The 22,061-nt window shown below is 44.8% G+C and overlaps 1 protein-coding gene across 1 annotated transcript in view; it reads right to left on the reverse strand.

The window, feature by feature from the left end:
- CCDC60 (coiled-coil domain containing 60) overlaps positions 1–22,061 on the reverse strand; it is a 169,063-nt gene that overhangs the window by 77,853 nt on the left and 69,149 nt on the right. The window contains exon 2 of the mRNA XM_028116686.2: positions 21,370–21,449. Coding sequence (XP_027972487.2) covers positions 21,370–21,449 — 80 coding nt within the window. The remainder of the gene's footprint in view (positions 1–21,369; positions 21,450–22,061) is intronic.

Here is a 22,061-nt window from a genome sequence, read left to right on the forward strand (position 1 = left end):
CCAAATGATGGAAAATAAAGAGGCTGAGAAAAAGAGAAACAACTACAGGATCACGAGGGCAGAATTCGAGAGATAAGCGATACGATAAGACGAAACAACGTTAGAATAATTGGGATTCCCAGAAGAAGAAGAAAGGGAGAGAGGGGCAGAAAGTATATTGGAGCAAATAATAGCAGAGAACTTCCCTAATGTGAGGAAGGAAACAGGCATCAAAATCCAGGAGGCACAGAGAACCCCTCTCAAAATCAATAAAAATAGGTTAACACCCTGACATCTAATAGTAAAACTTACGAGTCTCAGAGACAAATAGATAATCCTGAATGCAGCTCGGGAGAAGAGATATGTAACCTACAATGGTAGAAATATTAGATTGGCAACAGCCCTATCCACAGAGACCTGGCAGGCCTGAAAGGACTGGCAAGATATCTTCAGAGCACTAAACGAGAAAAATATACAGCCAAGAATACTATATCCAGCTAGGCTTTCCATGAAAATAGAAGGAGAGATAAAAAGCTTCCAGAACAAACAAAAACTAAAGGAATTTGCAAACACAAAACCCGCCCTACAAGAAATATTGAAAGAGTCCTCTAAGCAAAGAGAGAGCCTAAAAGCAGCGTAGATCAGAAAGGAACACAGACAGTATACAGTCACAGTCACCTTACAGGCAATACAATGGCACTAAATTCATACCTTTCAGTACTTACCCTGAATGTAAATGGGCTAAATGCCCCAATCAAAAGACACAGGCTATCAGATTGGATTAAAAAACAAGACCCATCGATATGCTGTCTGCAAGAGACTCATTTTAGACCCAAAGACACCCCCAGATTGAAAGTGAGGGGGTGGAAAACCATTTACCATGCTAATGGACACCAAAAGAAAGCCGGGGTGGCAATCCTTATATCAAACAAATTAGATTTTAAAACAAAGACTGTAATAAGAGATGAGGAAGACACTATATCCTATTTAAAGGGTCTATCCAACAAGAAGATCTAACAATTGTAAATATCTGTGCCCCTAACATGGGAGCAGCCAGTTATATAAGGCAATTAATTACAAAAGCGAAGAAACACATTGACAACAACACAATAATAGTGGGGGACTTTAACACCCTCTTGACTGAAATGGACAGATCATCTAAGCAAAAGATCAACAAGGAAATAAAGACTTTAAATGACACACGGGACCAAATGGACTTCACAGACATATTCAGAACATTCCATCCCAAAGCAACAGAATACACATTCTTCTCTACTGCCCATGGAACATTCTCCAGAATTGATCACATCCTAGGTCACAAATCAGGTCTCAACCGGTACCAAAAGATTGGGATCATTCCCTGCATATTTTCAGACCACAATGCTTTGAAACTAGAACTCAATCACAAGAGGAAAGTCGGAAAGAACTCAAATACATGGAGGCTAAAGAGCATCCTACTAAAGAATGAATGGGTCAACCAGGAAATTAAAGAAGAATTAAAAAACTCATGGAAACCAATGAAAATGAAAACACAAGAGTTCAAAATCTTTGGGATACAGCAAAGGCAGTCCTGAGAGGAAAGTATATAGCAATACAAGCCTTTCTCAAGAAACAAGAAAGATCTCAAATACACAACCTTACCCTACACCTAAAGGAGCTGGAGAAAGAACAGCAAATAAAGCCTAAACCCAGCAGGAGAAGAGAAATAATAAAGATCAGAGCAGAAATCAATGAACTAGAAACCAAAAGAACAGTAGAACAGATCAACGAAACTGGGAGCTGGTTCTTTGAAAGAATTCACAAGATGGATAATCCCCTGGCCAGACTTATCAAAAAGAAAAGAGAAATGACCCAAATCAACAAAATCATGAACGAAAGAGGAGAGATCACAACCAACACCAAAGAAATACAAACAATTATAAGAACATATTATGAGCAACTCTATGCCAGCAAATTAGATAACCTGGAAGAAATGGGTGCATTCCTAGAGATGTATCAACTACCAAAATTGAACCAGGAAGAAATAGAAAACCTGAACAGACCTATAACCACTAAGGAAATTGAAGCAGTCATCAAAAAATCTCCCAACAAACAAAAGCCCAGGGCCAGATGGCTTCCCAGGGGAATTCTATCAGACATTTAAAGAAGAATTAATACCTATTCTCCTGAAACTGTTCCAAAAAATAGAAATGGAAGGAAAACTTCCAAACTCATTTTATGAGGCCAGCATTCCCTTGATCCCAAAACCAGACAAAGACCCCATCAAAAAGGAGAATTACAGACCAATATCCTTGATGAACATGGATGCAAAAATTCTCACCAAAATGCTAGCCAATAGGATCCAACAGTACATTAAAAGGATTATTCACCACGACCACGTGGGATTTATCCCTGGGCTGCAAGGATGATTCAACATCCGCAAATCAATCAACGTGATACAATACATTAACAAAAGAAAGAACAAGAATCATATGATCCTCTCAATAGATGCAGAAAAAGCATTTGACAAAGTACAGCATCCTTTCTTGATCAAAACTCTTTAGAGTATAGGGATAGAGGGTCCATACCTCAATATCATAAAAGCCATTTATGATAAACCTACAGCGAATATCATTCTCAATGGGGAAAAGCTGACAGCTTTTCCGCTAAGGTCAGGAACGCGGCAGGGATGTCCACTGTCACCACTGCTATTCAACATAGTATTAGAAGTCCTAGCCACAGCAATCAGACCACAAAAAGAAATGAAAGGCATCCAAATCGGCAAAGAGGAAGTCAAACTCTCACTCTCTGCAGATGATATGATACTGTATGTGGAAAACCCAAGAGACTGCACCCCAAAACTGCTAGAACTCATACAGGAATTCAGTCAAGTAGCAGGCTATAAAATCAATGCACAGAAATCAGTGGCATTCCTATACACCAACAACAAGACAGAAGAGAGACAAATCAAGGAGTCGATCCCATTTACAATTGCACCCAAAACCATAAGATACCTAGGAATAAATTTAACCAAAGAGGCAAAGGATCTGTACTCAGAAAAGCATAAAATACTCCTGGAAGAAATTGAAGAAGACACAAAGAAATGGAAAAACTTTCCATGCTCATGGATTGGAAGAACAAACGTTGTGAAGATGTCAATGCTACCTAGAGCAATCTACACATTCAATGCAATCCCCATCAAAATACCACCCACTTTTTTCAAAGAAACGGAACAAATAATCCTAAAATTTGTATGGAACCAGTAGAGACCCCGAATGGCCAGAGGAATGTTGAAAAAGAAAAGCAAAGCTGGCGGCATCACAATTCCGGACTTCCAGCTCTATTACAAAGCTGTCATCATCAAGACAGTATGGTACTGGCACAGAAACAGACACATAGATCAATGGAATAGAATCGAGAGCCCAGAAATGGACCCTCAATTCTATGGTCAACTTATCTTTGACAAAGCAGGAAAGAATGTGCAATGGAAAAAAGACAGTCTCTTCAACAAATGGTGTTGGGAAAATTGGACAGCCACATGCAGAAGAATGAAACTGGGCCATTTCCCTACACCACACACAAAAATAGACTCCAAATGGTTGAGAGACTTAAACGTGAGACAGGAGTCCTTCAAATTCCTAAAGGAGAACACAGGCAGCAACCTCTTCGACCTCAGCCACAGCATCTTCTTCCTAGAAGCATCACCAAAGGTAAGGGAAGCCAGGGCAAAAATGAACAATTGGGATTTCATCAAGATAAAAAACTTTTGCACAGCAAAAGAAACAGTCCACAAAACCAAAAGACAACCGACAGAATGGGAGAAAATATTTGCAAATGACATATCAGATAAAGGGCTAGTATCCAAAATCTATAAAGAACTTATCCAACTCAACACCCAAAGAACCAATAGTCCAATCAAGAAATGGGCAGAAGACATGAACAGACATTTTTTCCAAAGAAGACATCCAAATGGCCAACAGACACATGAAAAAGTGCTCAACATCGCTCGGCATCAGGGAAATCCAAATCAAAACCTCGATGAGATAGCACCTCACACCCGTCAGAATGCCTAAAATTAACAAGTCAGGAAACGAGAGATGTTGGCGGGGATGCGGAGAAAGGGGAACCCTCCTACACTGTTGGTGGGAATGCAAGCTGGTGCAACCTCTCTGGAAAACAGTGTGGAGTTTCCTCAAACAGTTGAAAATAGAGCTACCATACGATCTAGTAATTGCACTACTGGGTATTTACCACAAAGATAGACATGTAGGGATCCGAAGTGGTACGTGCACCCCGATGTTTATAGCAGCAATGTCCACAATAGCTAAACTGTGGAAAGAGCCAAGATGTCCATCGACAGATGAATGGATAAAGAAGAAGTGGTATATATACACAATGGAATATTATGCAGCCATCAAAAGGAATGAGATCTTGCCATTTGCAACGACGTGGATGGAACTGGAGGGTGTTATGCTGAGTGAAATAAGTCAATGAGAGAAAGACATGTATCATATGACCTCACTGATCTGAGGAATTCTTAATCTCAGGAAACAAACTGAGGTTTGCTGAGTGGTGGGGGGTGGGAGGGATGGGGTGGCTGGGTGATAGACATTGGGGAGGGTATGTGGTATGGTGAGCGCTGTGAATTGTGCAAGAGTGTTGAATCACAAATCTGTACCTCTGAAACAAATAATGCAATATATGTTAAGGAAAAAGAAAAAGAAGATAGCAGGAGGGGAAGAATGAAGGGGAGTAAGTCGGAGGGGGAGACGAACCATGAGAGACGATGGACTCTGAAAAACAAACTGAGGGTTCTAGAGGGGAGGGGGATGGGGGATGGGTTAGCCTGGTGATGGGTATGAAGGAGGGCACGTTCTGCGTGGAGCACTGGGTGTTATGCACAAACAATGAATCATGGAACACTACATCAAGAACTAATGATGTAATGCATGGTGATTAACATAACAATAAAAAATAAAAAAAATCGCTAGTTGACTCTGAGTTTAAGAAAAAAAGAAGAAGAAGGGGTATGTGGATTATTTGATTCCTATTGGAGGTCAGTTCTCTTCTTCCCTCTCTCTAGAATTAGAGGCTGGCTTTTTCAGGCAACATTTCTCGTGACTCCCTAATTGACTGTCAGTGAGTACCTAATCTAAATCTCTTCACTACTTGCCACTCCCATTTTTATGTGTCCTGCCTACTTGTGAATACAATTCAATCAATTCCTTCCTTCCTGACATCCGTATTTGACATGGGAGGTAGGCAAGGTGCGATGTGAGGCTGAGGAAGGATGCCAAAATCAAACGGTTTGGCCTTTGTCTTCAAAGAATTTGTGTTCTAGTTGATGTCTGGGGGCCAGAGCAGCACCATCCCCCCCTCACCCGACTCCTGGTGTCTACAGCTTGGCCTTGGGAATTGTTCTTCTGCCCTGAGTCAGAAGCTAGCTGAGCACTTTGGAGGTGAGAGGGCCATTGAGGAAAGATCCAAACCCTCGTTTTGCAAATGAGGAAACAGGCCCAGAGAGGAGAGGTTATCACATGCAAGTCAGAGGCAGAGCCAAGGCGATAATGGGGTCTCTGGATTCCCAGTCCAGTGCACAGTGTCTAAACCCTCTTCTGCCTCAGGCACTACTCAAAGAGCCGAAAATCAGGACCTGTTTAGCTGGCATCTTGATGTTTGAAAAGCTCGGTGTGACCAAAAGGTTTTTGCTTCTTAGCTCTGTTCCTTTACTGTTCTGGTCCTCCATGGTGCACAGAGCCGTCTTTTTCAGCGTGAGGATGCACACCTTGTGGAAGTGAACTGCTCTGCTGTTTTAAGCCCTCCCATGACTCCTTTCCGTCCTTCCTCACTGTTTCGTCTCAGGGCTCTACCCCTCTGTGGGGCTGAGTACGAGAGTCTTCCCTCGCGGTCGCCATGCTCTAAAATCAGGCTGCCATCACGTCTCCTCTGGATATCTGCCCCTCCCTCTTCACTGGCCTCCCTGCCTCAGACCTCCTTTCCCCCTCTGCCCTTCCCAATATTGCATATAATCTCCAGACTTCCCAGGATAGCCCCCTGGGGCTCTGCATGAGCTGGATTTGTCCCATCTCCTTGGCCTCTTCCTTGTCAAGTGATGCTCTAGCAATACCAAGCTGCAAGACCATGCTGTTCCTCATCTCAGTGCCTTTGCTCATATGCTCCCCTGCCTGGCATGCTCTTTCCTCCTCCTCCTTCTTCTTCTTCACCTGGCTAACTTTTACTTTATCCTGCAGAACTTGCTCAGGTGACCCCATCCCACCCCAGAAGTCACCTCTGCTTTTCCCAGGCTGTATTAGGCCCCCCTGAGCTGCTGACTGACCTGTCCACCCGTGCACTTCTTCCCCCACCCCACCAACCAGACTGAGCTCCCTGAGGGCAGGGCCAATTTCTAAATCTTTTCTCTCTCCCAAGAACTAGCACAAAGGTAATCCTCATAAAATATTGATTGCATGAATAACTAAATCACTTGAAATTCTTGCATTTCAGAACCCAATTAAATACATGCCCACTTTCTGGCACATAACACCACCACCACCCTAGTCTGATGGGGTCCATTCACATTTCCCTTGGATGCAGCAGGCATTTGGAACAGTGTGTGAAGAAGCTGAATCATCCAAACAGGAAAGAGATAAATGGATGCCTTTGAAATATATATATTTTTTCCAACCGGGAGCTAGAATATAGCTGTGTTCTAAGAAGTGATCAAATGAAACAGGCTCCCCATGTGCCTCTCAGGAAAGTTATTTCTTTAGCTTGTAATGCGGTCTCTGACCTACCTGGGCCAAATGACTGCAAGTGGTGTTTAAACTTGCAAAAGGAAGGCACCTCCAGCATCTAATATTAGGTTACACAGCATGCACATGTCATCCTTTGATTGAATTTCCTGGACTTGGCAAGTTTTCTGTGACCTCGCTGCTCATGCACACATATACACAAACCCTTGTCCACACACCGTCTGGCCCCCAGGAGTCGCCTCTGACCTTGTGCACTTCCTGACCGGCAAACGTGGTGATGGTGACCTGAGCTGGCCATTTCATCAGAGGACGTGGACCAAGGCTGCCAACCCCAACTGGCTTCTATGTGGTTAAAAGGTGCCTTGGCCGAGGGCTACTCTTTAATGAATGTGAGTCAGCATTTGTATGAGAGGACTGCATCTCTTCTGGAAGAAGAAGAAAAACCTGCCAAGTGTCAACAAACAGTTCTACATGCATCCCAATTAGGGTGATTTCTGGAAGGGAGCAGAAGCCCACCACCACCCCGTTTCTAGGCAACTGCTAATAGGAGTTCGGAACCTCGCTGGGGAGGGGATATGGGCAAGTGTGTGTGTGCGGGAGTCTAATGTGCCTCTCCCTGTTCCACTCACCTCCCCACCATCCTTCTGTTTGCCCCCTCATATTTCAAAGCAAATTATGGCTTTTGGAGGGGGAGGGCAGAAGAAGCTAAATATCCTTGAGGGCTGAAACCTTGGGGAGGACTAAGGCCTGGAAAATCATCCGAATCCTAGCCATTACTTACAGAGCCCTTTCTGTGTGTCGGGCTGTGTCCTCGTGCCTAATCCGGTCAGCTCATCGCATCCCTCCAATAGCCCTGCGAGGCAGGCACCATAATTTTGAAGGTGGGGAAACTGAGGGTCATAGAAATGGAAGCCACTGGCCTCAAGTCACCCCACAAGAAGGTGGCAGTGTCAGGATCTGCACTCTGGTCTGTCTAGACCGCTGCGTTCTCCAGCCGCCCTGTCGGCACACAGGCAGGCGCCGAGAAGACAGAAGCTTGGCCCGGCCTCTGGAGGGAGTTCGGTGGGGGCTTTCAGTTCTGAGATAAACTGGTTGACTTTCTTTTTTTTTTTTTTTTCCCAAGGAATGCAAACCGCACTCTACAATACACATTATTACCTATTGTGCTTAATGACTAAATGGAATGGGAGGATGGTTCTTCATGGACCTGCCAACGTGGACATAAAAAATGCATTAGCAGGGAGAGAGGCTTTTTCTAGAACACACCAGCAATCTCCAGAGCACTTCTGGTGTATAATTTGAGACAGACCCCAGACAATGGAATAAGGCACAAGATCACCCGCCTGCGATCTTTAGACCCACGTTCTCCTGCCTGATGGATGGCGGGGATGACTCGCTGGAGACAGGGAGCATTCCTCAGGAATTCACAATGGCTCTTTCACTAAACGTCAGGACAAGGGCAGGGGTCTGAGGCGTGGTGCAGTGGGGGTATGTGTGTGCGTGTGTGTTGGGGTGGTGGTCAAAGCCTCCCCTTCTGGACTTACAACTTGGGTCTTGCCTGTCACCCTAAGAAGCAGCTTCTGATCGCCTCCTGGATATAGGATGGTTGTCTGCTGCTGCTTGTCCTTGTCACAGTACATTCAGAGGAACCCCAGAAGATGCAAAACCTCTGCCCAGGACCGCGGACCAGCTCTCTCCCACTTGCTCAGGGTCTGCTGAGCTGCATCAGCCTGAACGCTGTTCCCATCACTGTTCGGTCCCCAGGGCTAAGCTGTCATCTCTCATCTTCCCCTCACCTTTGAGACGACCTGACATCAGGTCCTAGACCGGTGCCTGACACAGAGCAGGAACTTGGTAAAGGATGTCTGTAGTCACCCAGCCTTCCAGGTCCTGTCCTGACTGTGACCATGTGCATAATATTTTCTCTGCCTGGGATACCTTCCCCTACTCTCTCTATATGTTTTACCTGGTCTTTTCCTACTCACTTTTCTAGGACAAACACTTCTAGTGAAGTCCAAACTCAAAGACCTCTATGGGTATTGCAGGTAAAGGTACCTGAGCCCGAACACATGCCTTTTAAGGTTGTATCTAATCGGCGAACCACCAGAGACACTCCTACCAATAATCTGGTCTGTGATTCATTCTCTCTTTCAATCCATACACACACTTCCTCCCCCAAGCCCTGAGAGCTCTTTAAGCTCTGATTTTTATCTTTCTATGACTTCCAATAAGGGGCTTCTTAGTTGTACAACCCCAGGGGCATTATTAACATTGTATTCTACAAATGGCATTTTGGGGACACCATTCCCCTTGGAGCACACGTTGTGAATGGTGGTGCCCCTGGAATTGTGCAAGAGGGCAGACCTGCTCTGATCATATACTGCCTCCCTGCGAGTCCTCACGCTTCCCTGAAGTAGACCTTCAGGAAGAGTTCACAGGATCTAAGGGCTGCTTTGTAGCTACTGGGCACTTTGGGCTGTCTCAGGGCAGGGATGGGGATTCAGATTCCCACTTTAAGTGGTTGTTTAGATCTTGCTTTATTGACTAGATTCCTGAAAAAGCTCTTCTGATTTAAAGAATTATCTTGCAAGGGGTGTCTGGGTGGCTCAGTCGGTTAAGCACCCGACTCCTGATTTTCGACTCAGGTCATGATCTCAGTCAGGGTCGTGAGATTGAGTCCCGACTTGGGCTCCATGCTGAGCGTGCACAGCCCGCTTAAGATTCTTCTCTCTCCCTCTGCCCCTGCCCTGCTTGTGCTCTCTCTCTCTCTCTCTAAAAAAAGGGGGGGATTTATCTTGCAAAATAATATTCTGATTGATTTCTTTAACTTTGCATTCACATGCTGCCAGGAAACTTTTGTTGGGAACTAATCTGACGCCGAATGATTCCTAAAGCTAAACACACAGATGTGTTGAAGGGCCAGGCCATTAAATGGCACCCGTGGGACTGACAGAGTGGCACTAAGACTTTCAGAAATTCCTGACCCTCAAACTTTGCCTCAGACGCACCTAAGAGAACTTGCTGAAACATCATTAGACACTTCTCAGGCTGTCCAGTTTGGCTGTCCTGCATTTTTTCAGCTCAGGGCAGAAAAGTGCTGCTGTGAGCATTCTCGCTGACTTTGTTCTTGTTTTCATGGGAAATTTGAGAGGACAAAACCAGGTAAGTTTCTAAGGACTACCCCCTAATAATCTGGTGGTGTATGGCAAGGTGTGGCTGTGGTGGGGTTTGATTTTGGGGAAACATTTCACTTCACCTCATTGCCGGTCTATTAAAATGATTTATATGATATATCTGGGCTCCTCCATAGGAAAATGTGTTCTCCCTCTAAGTTTTTTGTTCTTTTTGTTTTTTTCAAGAAAAGGGCCAGGAAATGGTTTTGGTCAGACACTTGGGCAGCTTCCCTCAGATTAGGCAGGGATAGGGCATCCTGGAGTCCCTAAAGGTAACCTCCCATGTGTAGGTAAACTGATTGTGAGAAGGCATCTAATGAAATCCAATGGGTTTTGAGAGCTATGATGATGGTCAGCGAGGTGTCAGCAAAGAATGGCCAATATGGTCTGTGAGATCTTGGAGGACCCATTCTCTACAGCGACACCTTGTGGTACCGAAAAGCAATGGCAGCAGAGGACGCAGTAAGCACTAGCTTTCTCCTCTAGGTGTGCAAGGTAACCAATAAGCCTCTTTTTTAAAAAAATATTTTATTTATTTATTTATTTGACAGAGAGAGACATCGAGAGGGGAAACACAAGCAGGGGCAGAGGGAGAGGGAGAGGGAGAGGCGGGCCTCCTGCCGAGGAGGGAGCCCGATGCGGGGCTCGATCCCAGGACCCTGGGACCATGACCCAAGCTGAAGGCAGATGCTTAACGACTGAGCCACCCAGGCCCCCCAATAAGCCTCTTTTTATTAGACAGTCCAAAGGGGGTAAGTGAAGCTCCTAGAGGGAGACACTTGACTTCCTGAGACACTTCATGTGATGGCTAACTGGAAAAATAAAAGAAGTGTGACTTGAATTTGTATCCTCTTTCATATTACAAAATAGGTGGTCCGATGGTGTAGTTGCTTATTTTGCTCTTGGTGATGGGATTTGTGGGTATGGAGGAAGGACATAGGTTGGTTCGGTTGTTATCCATCCTTTTCTCTTTCCACTGATTCAAGCTGCTTACTCCACTTCCAATCAAAGTAATAGGAATAAGAAAAACAGTAATAATGACAAGAGCCAACACTTACTATGGTGACTATTCTAAATGCTTTCTATGTGCTAACTAATGTTATCTTAAAAACAGTGTCCGAAAGGGATCCAGCTAGCTCTTTGTCTCTCAAGGCAAAGAGCAAACCGTAGCATCCTTAGTTTCTTACAAGTTGCATGCTCTCCAGCACCTGGTTTTCTAGTCGGACAGGAATGAGACATTTCCGGTCCCCTCACAGGTGATAAGAAAATCTCACCTAAACGGTGGTCAAGCAGTTGGGGTGAGGGATACACACCAGCCACCCGGAGTGTTGGCTTTTCTGGTTGTATTGTATATTTAACACTTAGGCAATCCAAGGGCCAGATACATGCATCTTAACTCATTTTATTTTCATAACTGCCCTGGGAAGGAGATTTCATTATTATCCTCATTTTACAGATGAGGGCAATGAGACTTAGAGATTAGGTCGCTTGCCCATATATAAACACCTTATTGGGGGCCTAGCCAGGATTCACGCTGGTTCCAAAAGTCATGATGCATTATACTATATGTCAGTACATTAGATCAGGTGACGGGTGGGTGCCTGGGGAAACTGGTTTTAAAAGATATTTCTTGTTCTTACCCACTTCTGGAATAGAGTCATGAGGAAATTAATACCTGTTGAAATATATTTACAAGCACTAATTTTGGAATAGCAGAGTTTAAGCTGCCTGCTATTTTTTATTATTGTTATTGCGTTGTGCTCCTGTGGGTTGTGGGTTGGACAAATGACAGAGTGTCACTTTTCTCACAGTTGGCTGCTAGGTGATTTTTGGTTGAGCATCCCAAGTGTTGCTCCTGAGCACTGTTGAGGTGTTCTGAGATGAGCTTGGCGAACCTGTGAGGTTTCTGGCTTTTTAATGCAATTTTGTTTTCTTTTACTGATAAGTGAAATCACGACTGCAAAATGTCAGTGAACACTACAGAAAAGACCCGGGCAGAGATGTGGTCAAAGGCTAGAGTCTGTTCGGGGGCGGGGGCGGTGGGCGGGGCGGGGCGGGAAATGAAAGTTTTCACTTGCATTGCAAAAGGTGAATGGAACATAGCCACTGACAATAGGCTCATCTGGGCGCAAACAGTCTGGCTCATCTGGTAAGAACAGTCACTTCTGAGCGGGGGGCTGGGATTACAGGAAGTGCTAAGTAGGACAAATATTTTACGTGAAGAATCCTGGGGATGGGAAATGATCTCACTGATGCAGGCTGGCTCTGCCTGTGGCTCAGCTGGACGTTGCCAGTAAATTTAGGGAGGGGTTTATTTCATGAATACTTTACATTTTCATTTTGCTTTCCGTAAACTGCTTGTATTTGCTGCTGAAAACGATGCTAAAGGGAAACTGGACAGAGTCATGTCTCAAGTATTTTCAACGTTCTCACCCTGTATTTCTTGCTTTTCTCTCATTTCTTAAGAGAAGCTCATTTTGTTTCAAACATTCCTGAATTAGCTACTTTTTAGCAACTGAAACACAGTGTAAGGGTAGAAGACTTCAATGAAGGGTCCAGAACCCTAAAGCCGTCATGTTTTAGGAGTTTATCCTAGGGAACTCAAGTAATAATGATCTAACTCTGAAGATGTCCATCTAAGCATTGTTTATATAATGGGAACAAATTGAAAACATCCAAGAAGCCCAGTGGTAGGAAATGGGTTAGATAAATTACACTATGTTCTTAAATGCTATACAACCATTAAGATGGTTGTTATGCTTGAGTGGATATTTGATATTGAAGAATGATTGCTATTTTTTTTTGATGTGGTAATGTTATTGTGGTTGTGGTTTAAAAAGAGTCCTCTAGATAGTCATTCAAATATTTAAAGATAAAATAATAAATGCCTCAGAATAATGAGGGAAGATGATGTGTAAATAAAAAAAAAAATTGGCTGTGAGTTGATGATCATTGATCTTAGTAATGGGTCCATAGAGGTTAATTATATTATTCTGTCTGCCTTTATGCCTATTTGAACATTTTCATACTAAAAACTTAAAAAATGAAGTTGTACATGTGTATGTGTTGACTTGGAAGATGTTCATAATCTATTGCTAAATAAAAAACCAGGTTACCAAATGGTATATGCAGAATGGCTCTTTTCCCTTATGAAAATCACATGTCTGTATAGAAAAATATTGGAAGTTGATATGCAAAAATATGAATAATCATTCTTCAGTTATGTAATTGTGTGTGTGCATGATTCTATTACTTATTTATGTCTACTGATTTGTATTTTCTAGTTTTTCAGGACTGACTTTTGAAGTTCTTTAAAATATAGGACTTGGGATACAGGAAGTATCTTCTAAAGCTGACCATATGCCAACTCGGTGAGCCCACAATTCCACTTTTAGGTGTATTCTTACCAGAAATACACATGTTCAGCAAAACATACGTGTAAGAATGTTCGTGGCAGCTCTGTTCATAATACCCTCAAGGTGGAAACCACCCAAGTGTCCATCAACACTGAAATGGGTATGTCATGCTGTCTTCACAGAAGGGAAACTAGATAGGCATTGAGAGAGAGAGAGAGAGCAGACTCCATCCAGCTTTGTGAGACAGTGTGGGTAAACCTCAGAAACATGTTGAGTGGAAACAACCAGATAGTGTGAGAATGTCAAGTGGACAATTTCATTTATGTGAAGTTCAAAACAGGATCAGCTGATCTCAGTCTTAGAAGTCAGGAGAGCGATGGGGGTGGGTGGGTAGGGTAGTGACTTGAGGGGACATGAGGAGGCTTTCTGGGGGGCCTTGGTAATGTACCTTTTCTTGATGTGGGTGTGGGTAACCTGGGCGTGCTTGCTTTGTGAAAGTCTGTTGAGCTGTGTGCTTAATGATTTGTGTGCTTTCCTGTATTATGTTATATTTCAATAAAAATTTCCAAAAAAGTTACAGGGCTTAATGCATGCAGCGTCTGCTCTAAGTGGTGGATTAGTGCTTTATTGTGTAGCCTGTGGTTACATCCATTAGAGTAATGGCTTGTTCAATAATTCCCATAGGAAGAGATTTAAAATTAATATGGAAATCCAGTACTAACCGCTGATTTGCAGTCTCCACTTACGAACTATCCATCTTGACTCCCCCGACCCCCAATCATATTTGCTCCAGCTCTCTCTAAAACCTGACCCTCCAAGGTTCAGAACCTGGGATTGGGTGTGACATTCCTCGTCTCATGCTGAGCTCTGCCTGGAGCCCCCTGACTGGGGACAAGCTGGAATCCATGAGATCGGTGATCGTGTTGTAAAATAGTTACCATCGCTCAGGGTACATGGATGATGTAACGTACACTGCTACCATTTATCAAGCACTGTTCTAAATGCTTCACATGTATTAACTCATTTAATCCTCACAACAGCCCTGTGAGAGGGAGAAAGTATTTATGCAGTGCCCATTCTGGGGCTCAGAAATTGGGCAGTTTGTTCATCATGACGTGGCTTATCAGTGGTGACTGAATTCCCTGGTCTCATCTCTGTTCTCAGAGCATTAGAAGAGCTAAGGGAAGGGCCCAAAGTGCAACAGGAGATCTGATACGTCCAGTAGGAGATCTGTCTCCTTTTGTCCTCATCAAAGAAATCTCTGGAAGGCGGCATTGATTCCATCCTACAGATAAGAAACTGAGGTTCCGGGTGGCTGGGTGGCTCAGTCGTTAAGTGTCTGCCTTCGGCTCAGGTCATGATCCCAGGGTCCTGGGATGGAGTCCCACATCGGGCTCCCTGCTCGGTGGGAAGCCTGCTTCTTCCTCTCCCACTCCCCCTGCTTGTGTTCCTGCTCTCTCTGTCTCTGTCTCTGTCAAATAAATAAATAAAATCTTAAAAAAAAAGGAAAGAAAGAAACTGAGGTTCAGGGAGGTAAAATGACCAGAGCAGGGTTACTCAGCTGTTAAGGAAGACAGGGCTGGGACTATTTGTCTCCAGTGTTGATGCATTTTTTGTCTGTATTACGATGATCTCACAAAACCAGCTGAAAAACCAAGACTACATTTTATTGGTTTACTCTGACATTCCTCACCCATATCTGTTCTCAAAAATGCCAGCAACAGTGTGAAATAGATCTTGTTATCCCTGTATTGCAGACCATAGGTAAAGAAACTGAGGTCTAGAGAAGTGAATTGATCTGTTCATGGCCACTTAGCTAATAACTGATAGAGCAGGGATTTGAACCCACCACTGACTCTAAAGCCAGTGGACTTTCTGACTGTATTATGTAAGCCCTCCAAGCCTAACTAGAAGACTGAGCACCTTGCCTGTCATCTGGGAAAGAATTTCAGAAAACAAGGTTTTGGGCAAACCCTTATGTAACCAAGGGTTCAAGACATTTTGATACTTATATGAGAAAACGTGGTCTTTTAGTTAAGTTCTTTTTTTAATGTGGGATCTTCTGCGGTAGCCCTAGCCACAAGGAAAGGAATTAAAAAGATATTTACCATCAGTGGAGAGCAGCCCAAGAAAAGCAAAGAAGAAAATTTGCCCTAGAACTATGGTTAACTAGATGTGTCAAAGACACACGAAGACATCAGTAACATAGAAAAAAAAAATGGGCAGGGCCTCTGGGTCACATTTAAGATGATAAAAATGCAATTAACTTGAGCCAGGTTCTTCCAGCCCACAGCAGTGACCTACCCATTGGGCATGCGGCTGTGTTTATCAGTTCTGGGCTAAGGATGCAGGGCCAAGTGCTTGCCTTTGTGGAACATGTCGGGGACTCATTAATGTCCACCTGTTGGCTACAGGGTGTGGGGGTGATGTGACATGGGGAGGGGGAGGACTAAGGTCTTCTTTGAATGATTCATAAGGTGCAATTCAGAAGCCTTAACTTTGCCTACATCTAAGACATTGACCGGCATATAAATCCATGATCTTGAATAATTCTGGGCCTTTGAGGCAAATCTTAAGTCAGGGGGCGGGCCGGTGGGAAGAATCAGGCTTGAACTTCTAAATGAAGAAGTTCTGAGTTCCAGGCTCAGATGTGGAGGTCCTGGGTGTTGAATGATGAGATGCAGAAGTTACTGAGAGCCGTCAGTGGATGTCTGAGGTCAACAATAATTTTTCCAACTATCTAGATTCGCTGATTAAAAATCAGCCGCCTTCATAAAGGGATTTGGGTGAGGTCTATTCCTCCTGCTGGTCTCTTCTGTGCCAGCCCTCAAATTGAGTTAATAAGGTGTCATTATAGACACTAAAGTCTCCTTTTGAGTATTTTAGTTTAGAGATGACAAATAAATTACATCCTGGGTAACAACTCAAGTCAGCAGGGGTGCCTGTCTGGGGTGCTGGGTTGAGAGGATTTTCAAAACCAAGTCTGGGCTCAAATGGAAAGAGTGCTGTGATCCATTAGTGATGTCTGCCTTGGGCACAGGAGAGAGAAGTGGGGGTACGTGAACCACATATCTATCATCCTGGGTCTAACTTTTAATTAAATTACTAGTCTCATTTCTTCTTGTTTCAAAAAAAAAAAGTTGGGAGAAACTCACTGTACATACCAACTCAGACACAAACCATATCTCAAAGTGAAGGTCCTTTATTAAATACCATCAACTCATAAAGAATTCATCCCATCAACACTTACTTGGGGACCATGACAGTGGACGTGGTATAGTCTAGCCTATGATTGATCTTACATCCTAGTGAGGGAGGAAGAGATAAAAACAAGTCATTGTAACACCTTGACCCTGCCTTTCCCTTGGCCCTCACATCCAATCCATTAGCCAGTCCTGTGGCTCCAAATAAATCCTGAATCCATCCATTTCTCTCCAGTTCACTGCTATTTGCCTGCCAGGCCATTGTCAGCTCTTACAGCCTTTCAACTGGGCTCTATGCAGCACATGGAATGTTCTCTTAAAAATCAGATCATACCCTTCTCTTGTTCAGGGCCCTCCAATGGGTTCTCATTACACTTAGGCTAAGACTCAAGTGCTCACCATGACCTTTACAGAATGGCCTCTGACCATTCTGGCTAAAGGAGCAGCTTTCTCCCCATCACCATACTATGCACATCACCTTGTTTTATATTCTTATAGTATATAGCCGACACCAACCCCCCAAATCCTGTTTAAGCACTTGCTAACTTATTTGTTGTCTTTGCCCAATTTTAATGCACATCATTGCCCCTTATTCACCAAGGACAGGAATTTTGACTGTTGTGTTCACTGCCGTGTCTCCAATACAGGCAATGATGCCTGGTGTATACCTGGCGGTACCTGATATTCAGTATTTGTTGAGGAAAATGAATGAGCACAGAAAACTGAGGAGGAATGAAGAAGTGCCTAACCTTATACAAAAAAAAAAAAAAAATAGCTTCTTCCTTTGCCAAAATTCCACCTTTGTTATTTCTAACTGCCTTGCTTCAGCTGTCTACCAAATGCAGCTATAAAGCAACATCTCAGGCCTCAGAAACACTTTCGTAATCTGTACCCTGCTGGGGTCTGCTGGGGATCATGGGGAGGGGGTAATTCATCACCATTTATTTGCAATTGCCTGTATACCTAACTAAACTTTGCCATAGGCAACTCATGGCTTCAGGTCAACATTTCAGTTGTTTTAGTTGCAGGAATGTTTATTTTACTTAAAACACTTGCAATATAAAGCACCAGCAGCTTTGGAGGAAGATATGTCATTGGCTGCACAAGTCATCCAAGAACTGGGTGCGTGCAGGCAGATGCCCCTGATTGTCGACTTCCACTAGGAGAGATTCGGCAAGCGAATGCATAGTGTGCAACCCAGTGCCCCCAAACATCTGGTGGAGCAGGCGAGGAGGAAAGCAGTTAGATTTTTATTCTTTTTAGCATCATGTTAAACTGGCCATGAAACTGGGGATGGTGCAATTGAATTATAAGAGGGCTGAAGAACTAAATAAAAATCTAAGAGGTAGTCAAGGTGTTTGGTGCGTGGTGGGCAAAAGTCTAATAGGAGGTGAAGCGGGTCTGAAACACAGTAAGTGGAAAAGACAACATCTCCTTTGCTAATAATTCACCTCATTTAGTCCTGGGAGATGGGCACGCGCGGGGTCTGCATCTCTTGGAGAGGTGATTTCCCCTGCAAAGCAGGGTGTTTCCTTCTGAAGGGGACGCACGCTCTTTCCCTCAAATGTCAGTGGGATCTGGGAGTGTGGCCAGGTGGAACCTTTTATTGTCGTTTCTTGCTTTCTTGCTCGTGGCTTTTCTGCCTGGCCTTTTCCACATTCTCTTTCATGTCCAGCATGTGGACAGGCTAAGCCTGTCCAATGAGAATGTTCAATCTAGCGAGTCTCAGAGCCGTGGTAAATGCGTCTGGCCAGAGCCACAGTCTCAGCTTGCCAACGGGTGGCAGGAAAGCCACTGTCTTTATCACCTTTTGACGAAAGTCCTATATGCTGCTGGATTAGTCCAAAGTTCAATCTTTTTTTTTTTAAGATTTTATTTATTTGAGAGAGAGAGAATGAGAGAGAGAGAGAGAGAGAGAGAGCACATGAGCGGGGGGAGAGTCAGAGGGAGAAGCAGAGTCCCCGCTGAGCAGGGAGCCCCATGTGGGACTCGATCCTGGGACTCCAGGATCATGACCTGAGCTGAAGGCAGCCGCTTAACCAACTGAGCCACCCAGGCGCCCTCCAAAGTTCAATCTTGATCATTTTCGGGGGGGGGTGTCCCCAGGGATGTGTGGGGAATTGCTTAACAACTGTCTCTCTGTTCGGGGGTGGGGGGGGACACAAGCCCTGATTTGTGGCGTTTGTGGATTTCTGTGCCGTCGGTATTTCCACTGGGGCTGATTTCGAGCTACCAGGGTGATGTCCGTAAACACGGAGCTGGGAAGACATTGCAGCAGCCCACCGTTAGGCAGTGCGCCTACCGCACAGATGCCCTGACCAGAAATAACGTCAGGAGCACACATAGCCGCAAAGTGTGCAAAATCGTTAGGAAGTGATGGGGTTTTTTAGTCTTCATGACCTTTGCTTTAATATGATGTATTTAATTGTAAGTGTCTATAATTTTTAACCACAGCTGTGTTTCAACACAGGCGTGCAAATTTCCTGAAAATGTAGCACTCCGTTTGGGTTACAAGCTGGCTCAGCACTGCTTGTTGACCTTCTTGGCCTGGATTGAGTCTTGGTAGCTGGAACTTACATAGATCAAGCCATCTGGTGGTACCTTTAGTTATCAACTATCTGTATACAGGATACAGATTATCGTGGAAACTCTCATTTCTCAGGCTCTGGAGATTCTGGGATGCACTTGCAGCTGGGGCTTTGGGTTAGAATCATCTACGTTAAGGCTGATCATACTCAGCTGGTAAGAACCAACCTGGCCATAATGGTGGTATGGCCAGTGTCTGCTCTGATTGATTGGTACCCAATGACATACGGCTGGGTCTGTAGTTTGAACCTTACCTCTGATCCAAATTCTGTGCTGCACCATTCCTTCTGGAGCCTGGAATATCCTGCAGTCATGACCATGGATTAGAGTCCAGATCCCTGTTGAGGTGCTCATCCTCACCTGTGCAATCCCCTTTCTCTGCTGCCCCCATTCAGGTAACTCTTGACTTCCTGACGCTACCTCTCACCATTCCGCAGGGCCCCAAGGTTCCCAAGGAATCCGCCTCAAATGCCCTCTAGCCTGGGTTCAAACACTATAGAGGTCAATATGTTCACAACTAACAGAGGAGTCCTTGTGGATCTCAGCCCTCCATTCTGCAACCCAAGTTCACATGCCATCCCTGAGCTCAGCTCCACGTGAGAGTCTGAGACTGAGGTCCATCAGCTCTCGAGTTGGGGATATTCTCTGCAGGATTATTTCATCATTGACTGTTAAATTAGTCTGCTTGGGCTGTCATCATAGAATACCACAGACTGAGTGACGTAAACAAGAGACATTTATTTTTTCCATTTTGGAGCCTGGAAGCTCAAGATCAAGGTGCCAGTAAGGATTGGTTTCCCCCTGAGGGCTCCTTCCTTGGCTTGTAGACAGTACCTTCCTGATGTCCCTTCCTCTTCGGATAAGGACACCAGTCCTGATGAATCAGGAGCCCACCTCTATGACCCCACTTAACTTAATTATCTCCTTAGTGGTCTTATCTCCAAATTTAGTCATTGGGGGTTAGGGCTACAACATATGAATTGGGGGGGGGGGATGACGACACAATTCAGTCTGGTAACAACCACTGAGCACTTGAAAAGTGGGTGGTCCAAACTGACACGTGCCCTGAGTGTAAACTCATCACTCCCCATCTTGTTTCACTTTGTCACTTTTCATCTGGAAAATGGAATATAGCATTTCACGAATACTTTTGATATTGAGGACATGATGAATGAGAACACTTGGGATATCTTGGGTTAATAGAATACAGTATTAGAATTACTTTCATCTGTTTCTTTTGCTTTTTTTAAAAAACAGTGTGGCTATTCAAAAACTTGAATGCACTTGCACGGCCGGCATTACGTTTCTGAGGCGCCGTGGATGTCTGTACCTGCCTTAGTCCCTTCGTGTCATTCCTTCTCCCCCACCTTCCATGCCCACACCTTCCAGCCTCCTGTTGGGCTCAGCCATCCGGTCCCATCAGCTGTGCTGCTGGCCGGGGAAGGGGTGGAGATGCAGGTGGGCAGTGGAGACAGAGGGGCTTCCAGGTGAGGGAGGGGAAGGAAGGGAATGTGTCGCCCTGAGTCTGTCTGTGGTCTGGCTCGAAGGGGGGCACACGTAAGATAAACGGGCCATCCACAATGCCTGTATGACGCCCTCTTCGCACATCCTTGTGCAAGTCTCTGTCCCTTACTCTGCCTCGGGGTGCTTTGCCAGGAGTCCCATTTATGATCGCACCTTGGAATGTTCTAGTTCCCAGAACAGAGTTAAGCGGTGAGAGAGAGAAAAAGCTCAGTTCACCAGGCAGAGATGACTCAGATATGGTCCTGGACCTCAGTTGGCCCACACTGTCAATACAGGAAGGAGTTGGGGGTGGGGGGGAGGAAATGGACGGCGTTGTGTTTAAGGCTACGCAAGGGGGCACTTTATATACATTATTTCATCGGGTCCTTCTAGCGACCGCATATTGTATTCATTTTACAGGCGAGAACACAGAGACTTGGGAAGGCTAAACAAATTCTCCATTGTTACCAGCTCGCAGGTAGCAGGGTCAGTGTTTGAGACTGAGTCTATCTGACTCTGGGCTACCATGTGGTGCACTTGGAGTAGAAAGGAGAGATTTTTCTGGAGCACGTGGGAACTCTCTTGAGTTGGATTCAGGTCCAGGAAGGAAAACAAAGGGAATTCTAGGCAGGGGCTGGCATGAGCAAGGGTGGAGAGGTAAGTCCAGTGTAGGTACTCCCCAAAAAGTCCAACCAAGGGCTACCCTTCTGCAAGTCTTTTGCCCAACATTTAGGGTTGGGGGAACCTTGGGACTCGGCAAGGACTTGTAGGGACCACCCCACAGTCTGCTTATCCCTGTCAGGTTGTCTATGGGTTATTCCTTGCTGGCCTCACTCACCGGCTTCGTGCAAGGTCTTTTTTGAGGTTTATTATTTCCTTGTCCATATACTTGATGCTCCTCATTGGCTTGTCTGGCACCTGATGGGAAGCCAAGAAGTGAAAGATAGAAGTGTTAGTACAACTGTTACAAACGGAGCCAGGCGTCAGGAAGCCGGTGCATTCATCGGAGATCTCTGACCAGGTTGGAGGAGTCCTGGGCGGCACGATGACCTTCTCTACACCAAAGAGGGGCCATATATACAGTGGAACTAGCAAGGGCTTTGGAGACAGGCAGACATGAGCTTTGACCCTGGTTCTGTCTGGTGACTGGCTCTGTGATCTCGGACAAATTACTCAACCTCTCTGGGCCTCAGTTTCTTCAGCAGAGTGGAGGAATAATTTTTACCTTGTTGTGACAAGTAAATTCATGGCCACATCCTGACTCAGCAAGCATTTGATGAATGGAGGCTCTCATTAGCATCATACTCAAAGTAAAGCAAAGAATTAAATATTAATAATCGTTGGTCACCACACATGCCCTCCTTAATGGCCGTCGCCCGGTTACCCCATCCTCCCACGCCCCCTTCTGTAACCCTCAGTTTGTTTCCCGGAGTCTAGAGTCTCTCACAGTTTGTCTCCCTCTCTGATTTCTTCCCATTCAGTTTTCCCTCCCTTCCCCTGTGGTCCTCTGCTCTATTCCTTATGTTCCAT

The sequence above is a fragment of the Eumetopias jubatus genome, unplaced genomic scaffold (genome assembly GCF_037043125.1).
Source record: "Eumetopias jubatus isolate StellerSeaLion01/CBP00866 unplaced genomic scaffold, mEumJub1_p1.0 scaffold_16, whole genome shotgun sequence".
NCBI lineage: Eukaryota > Metazoa > Chordata > Mammalia > Carnivora > Otariidae > Eumetopias > Eumetopias jubatus.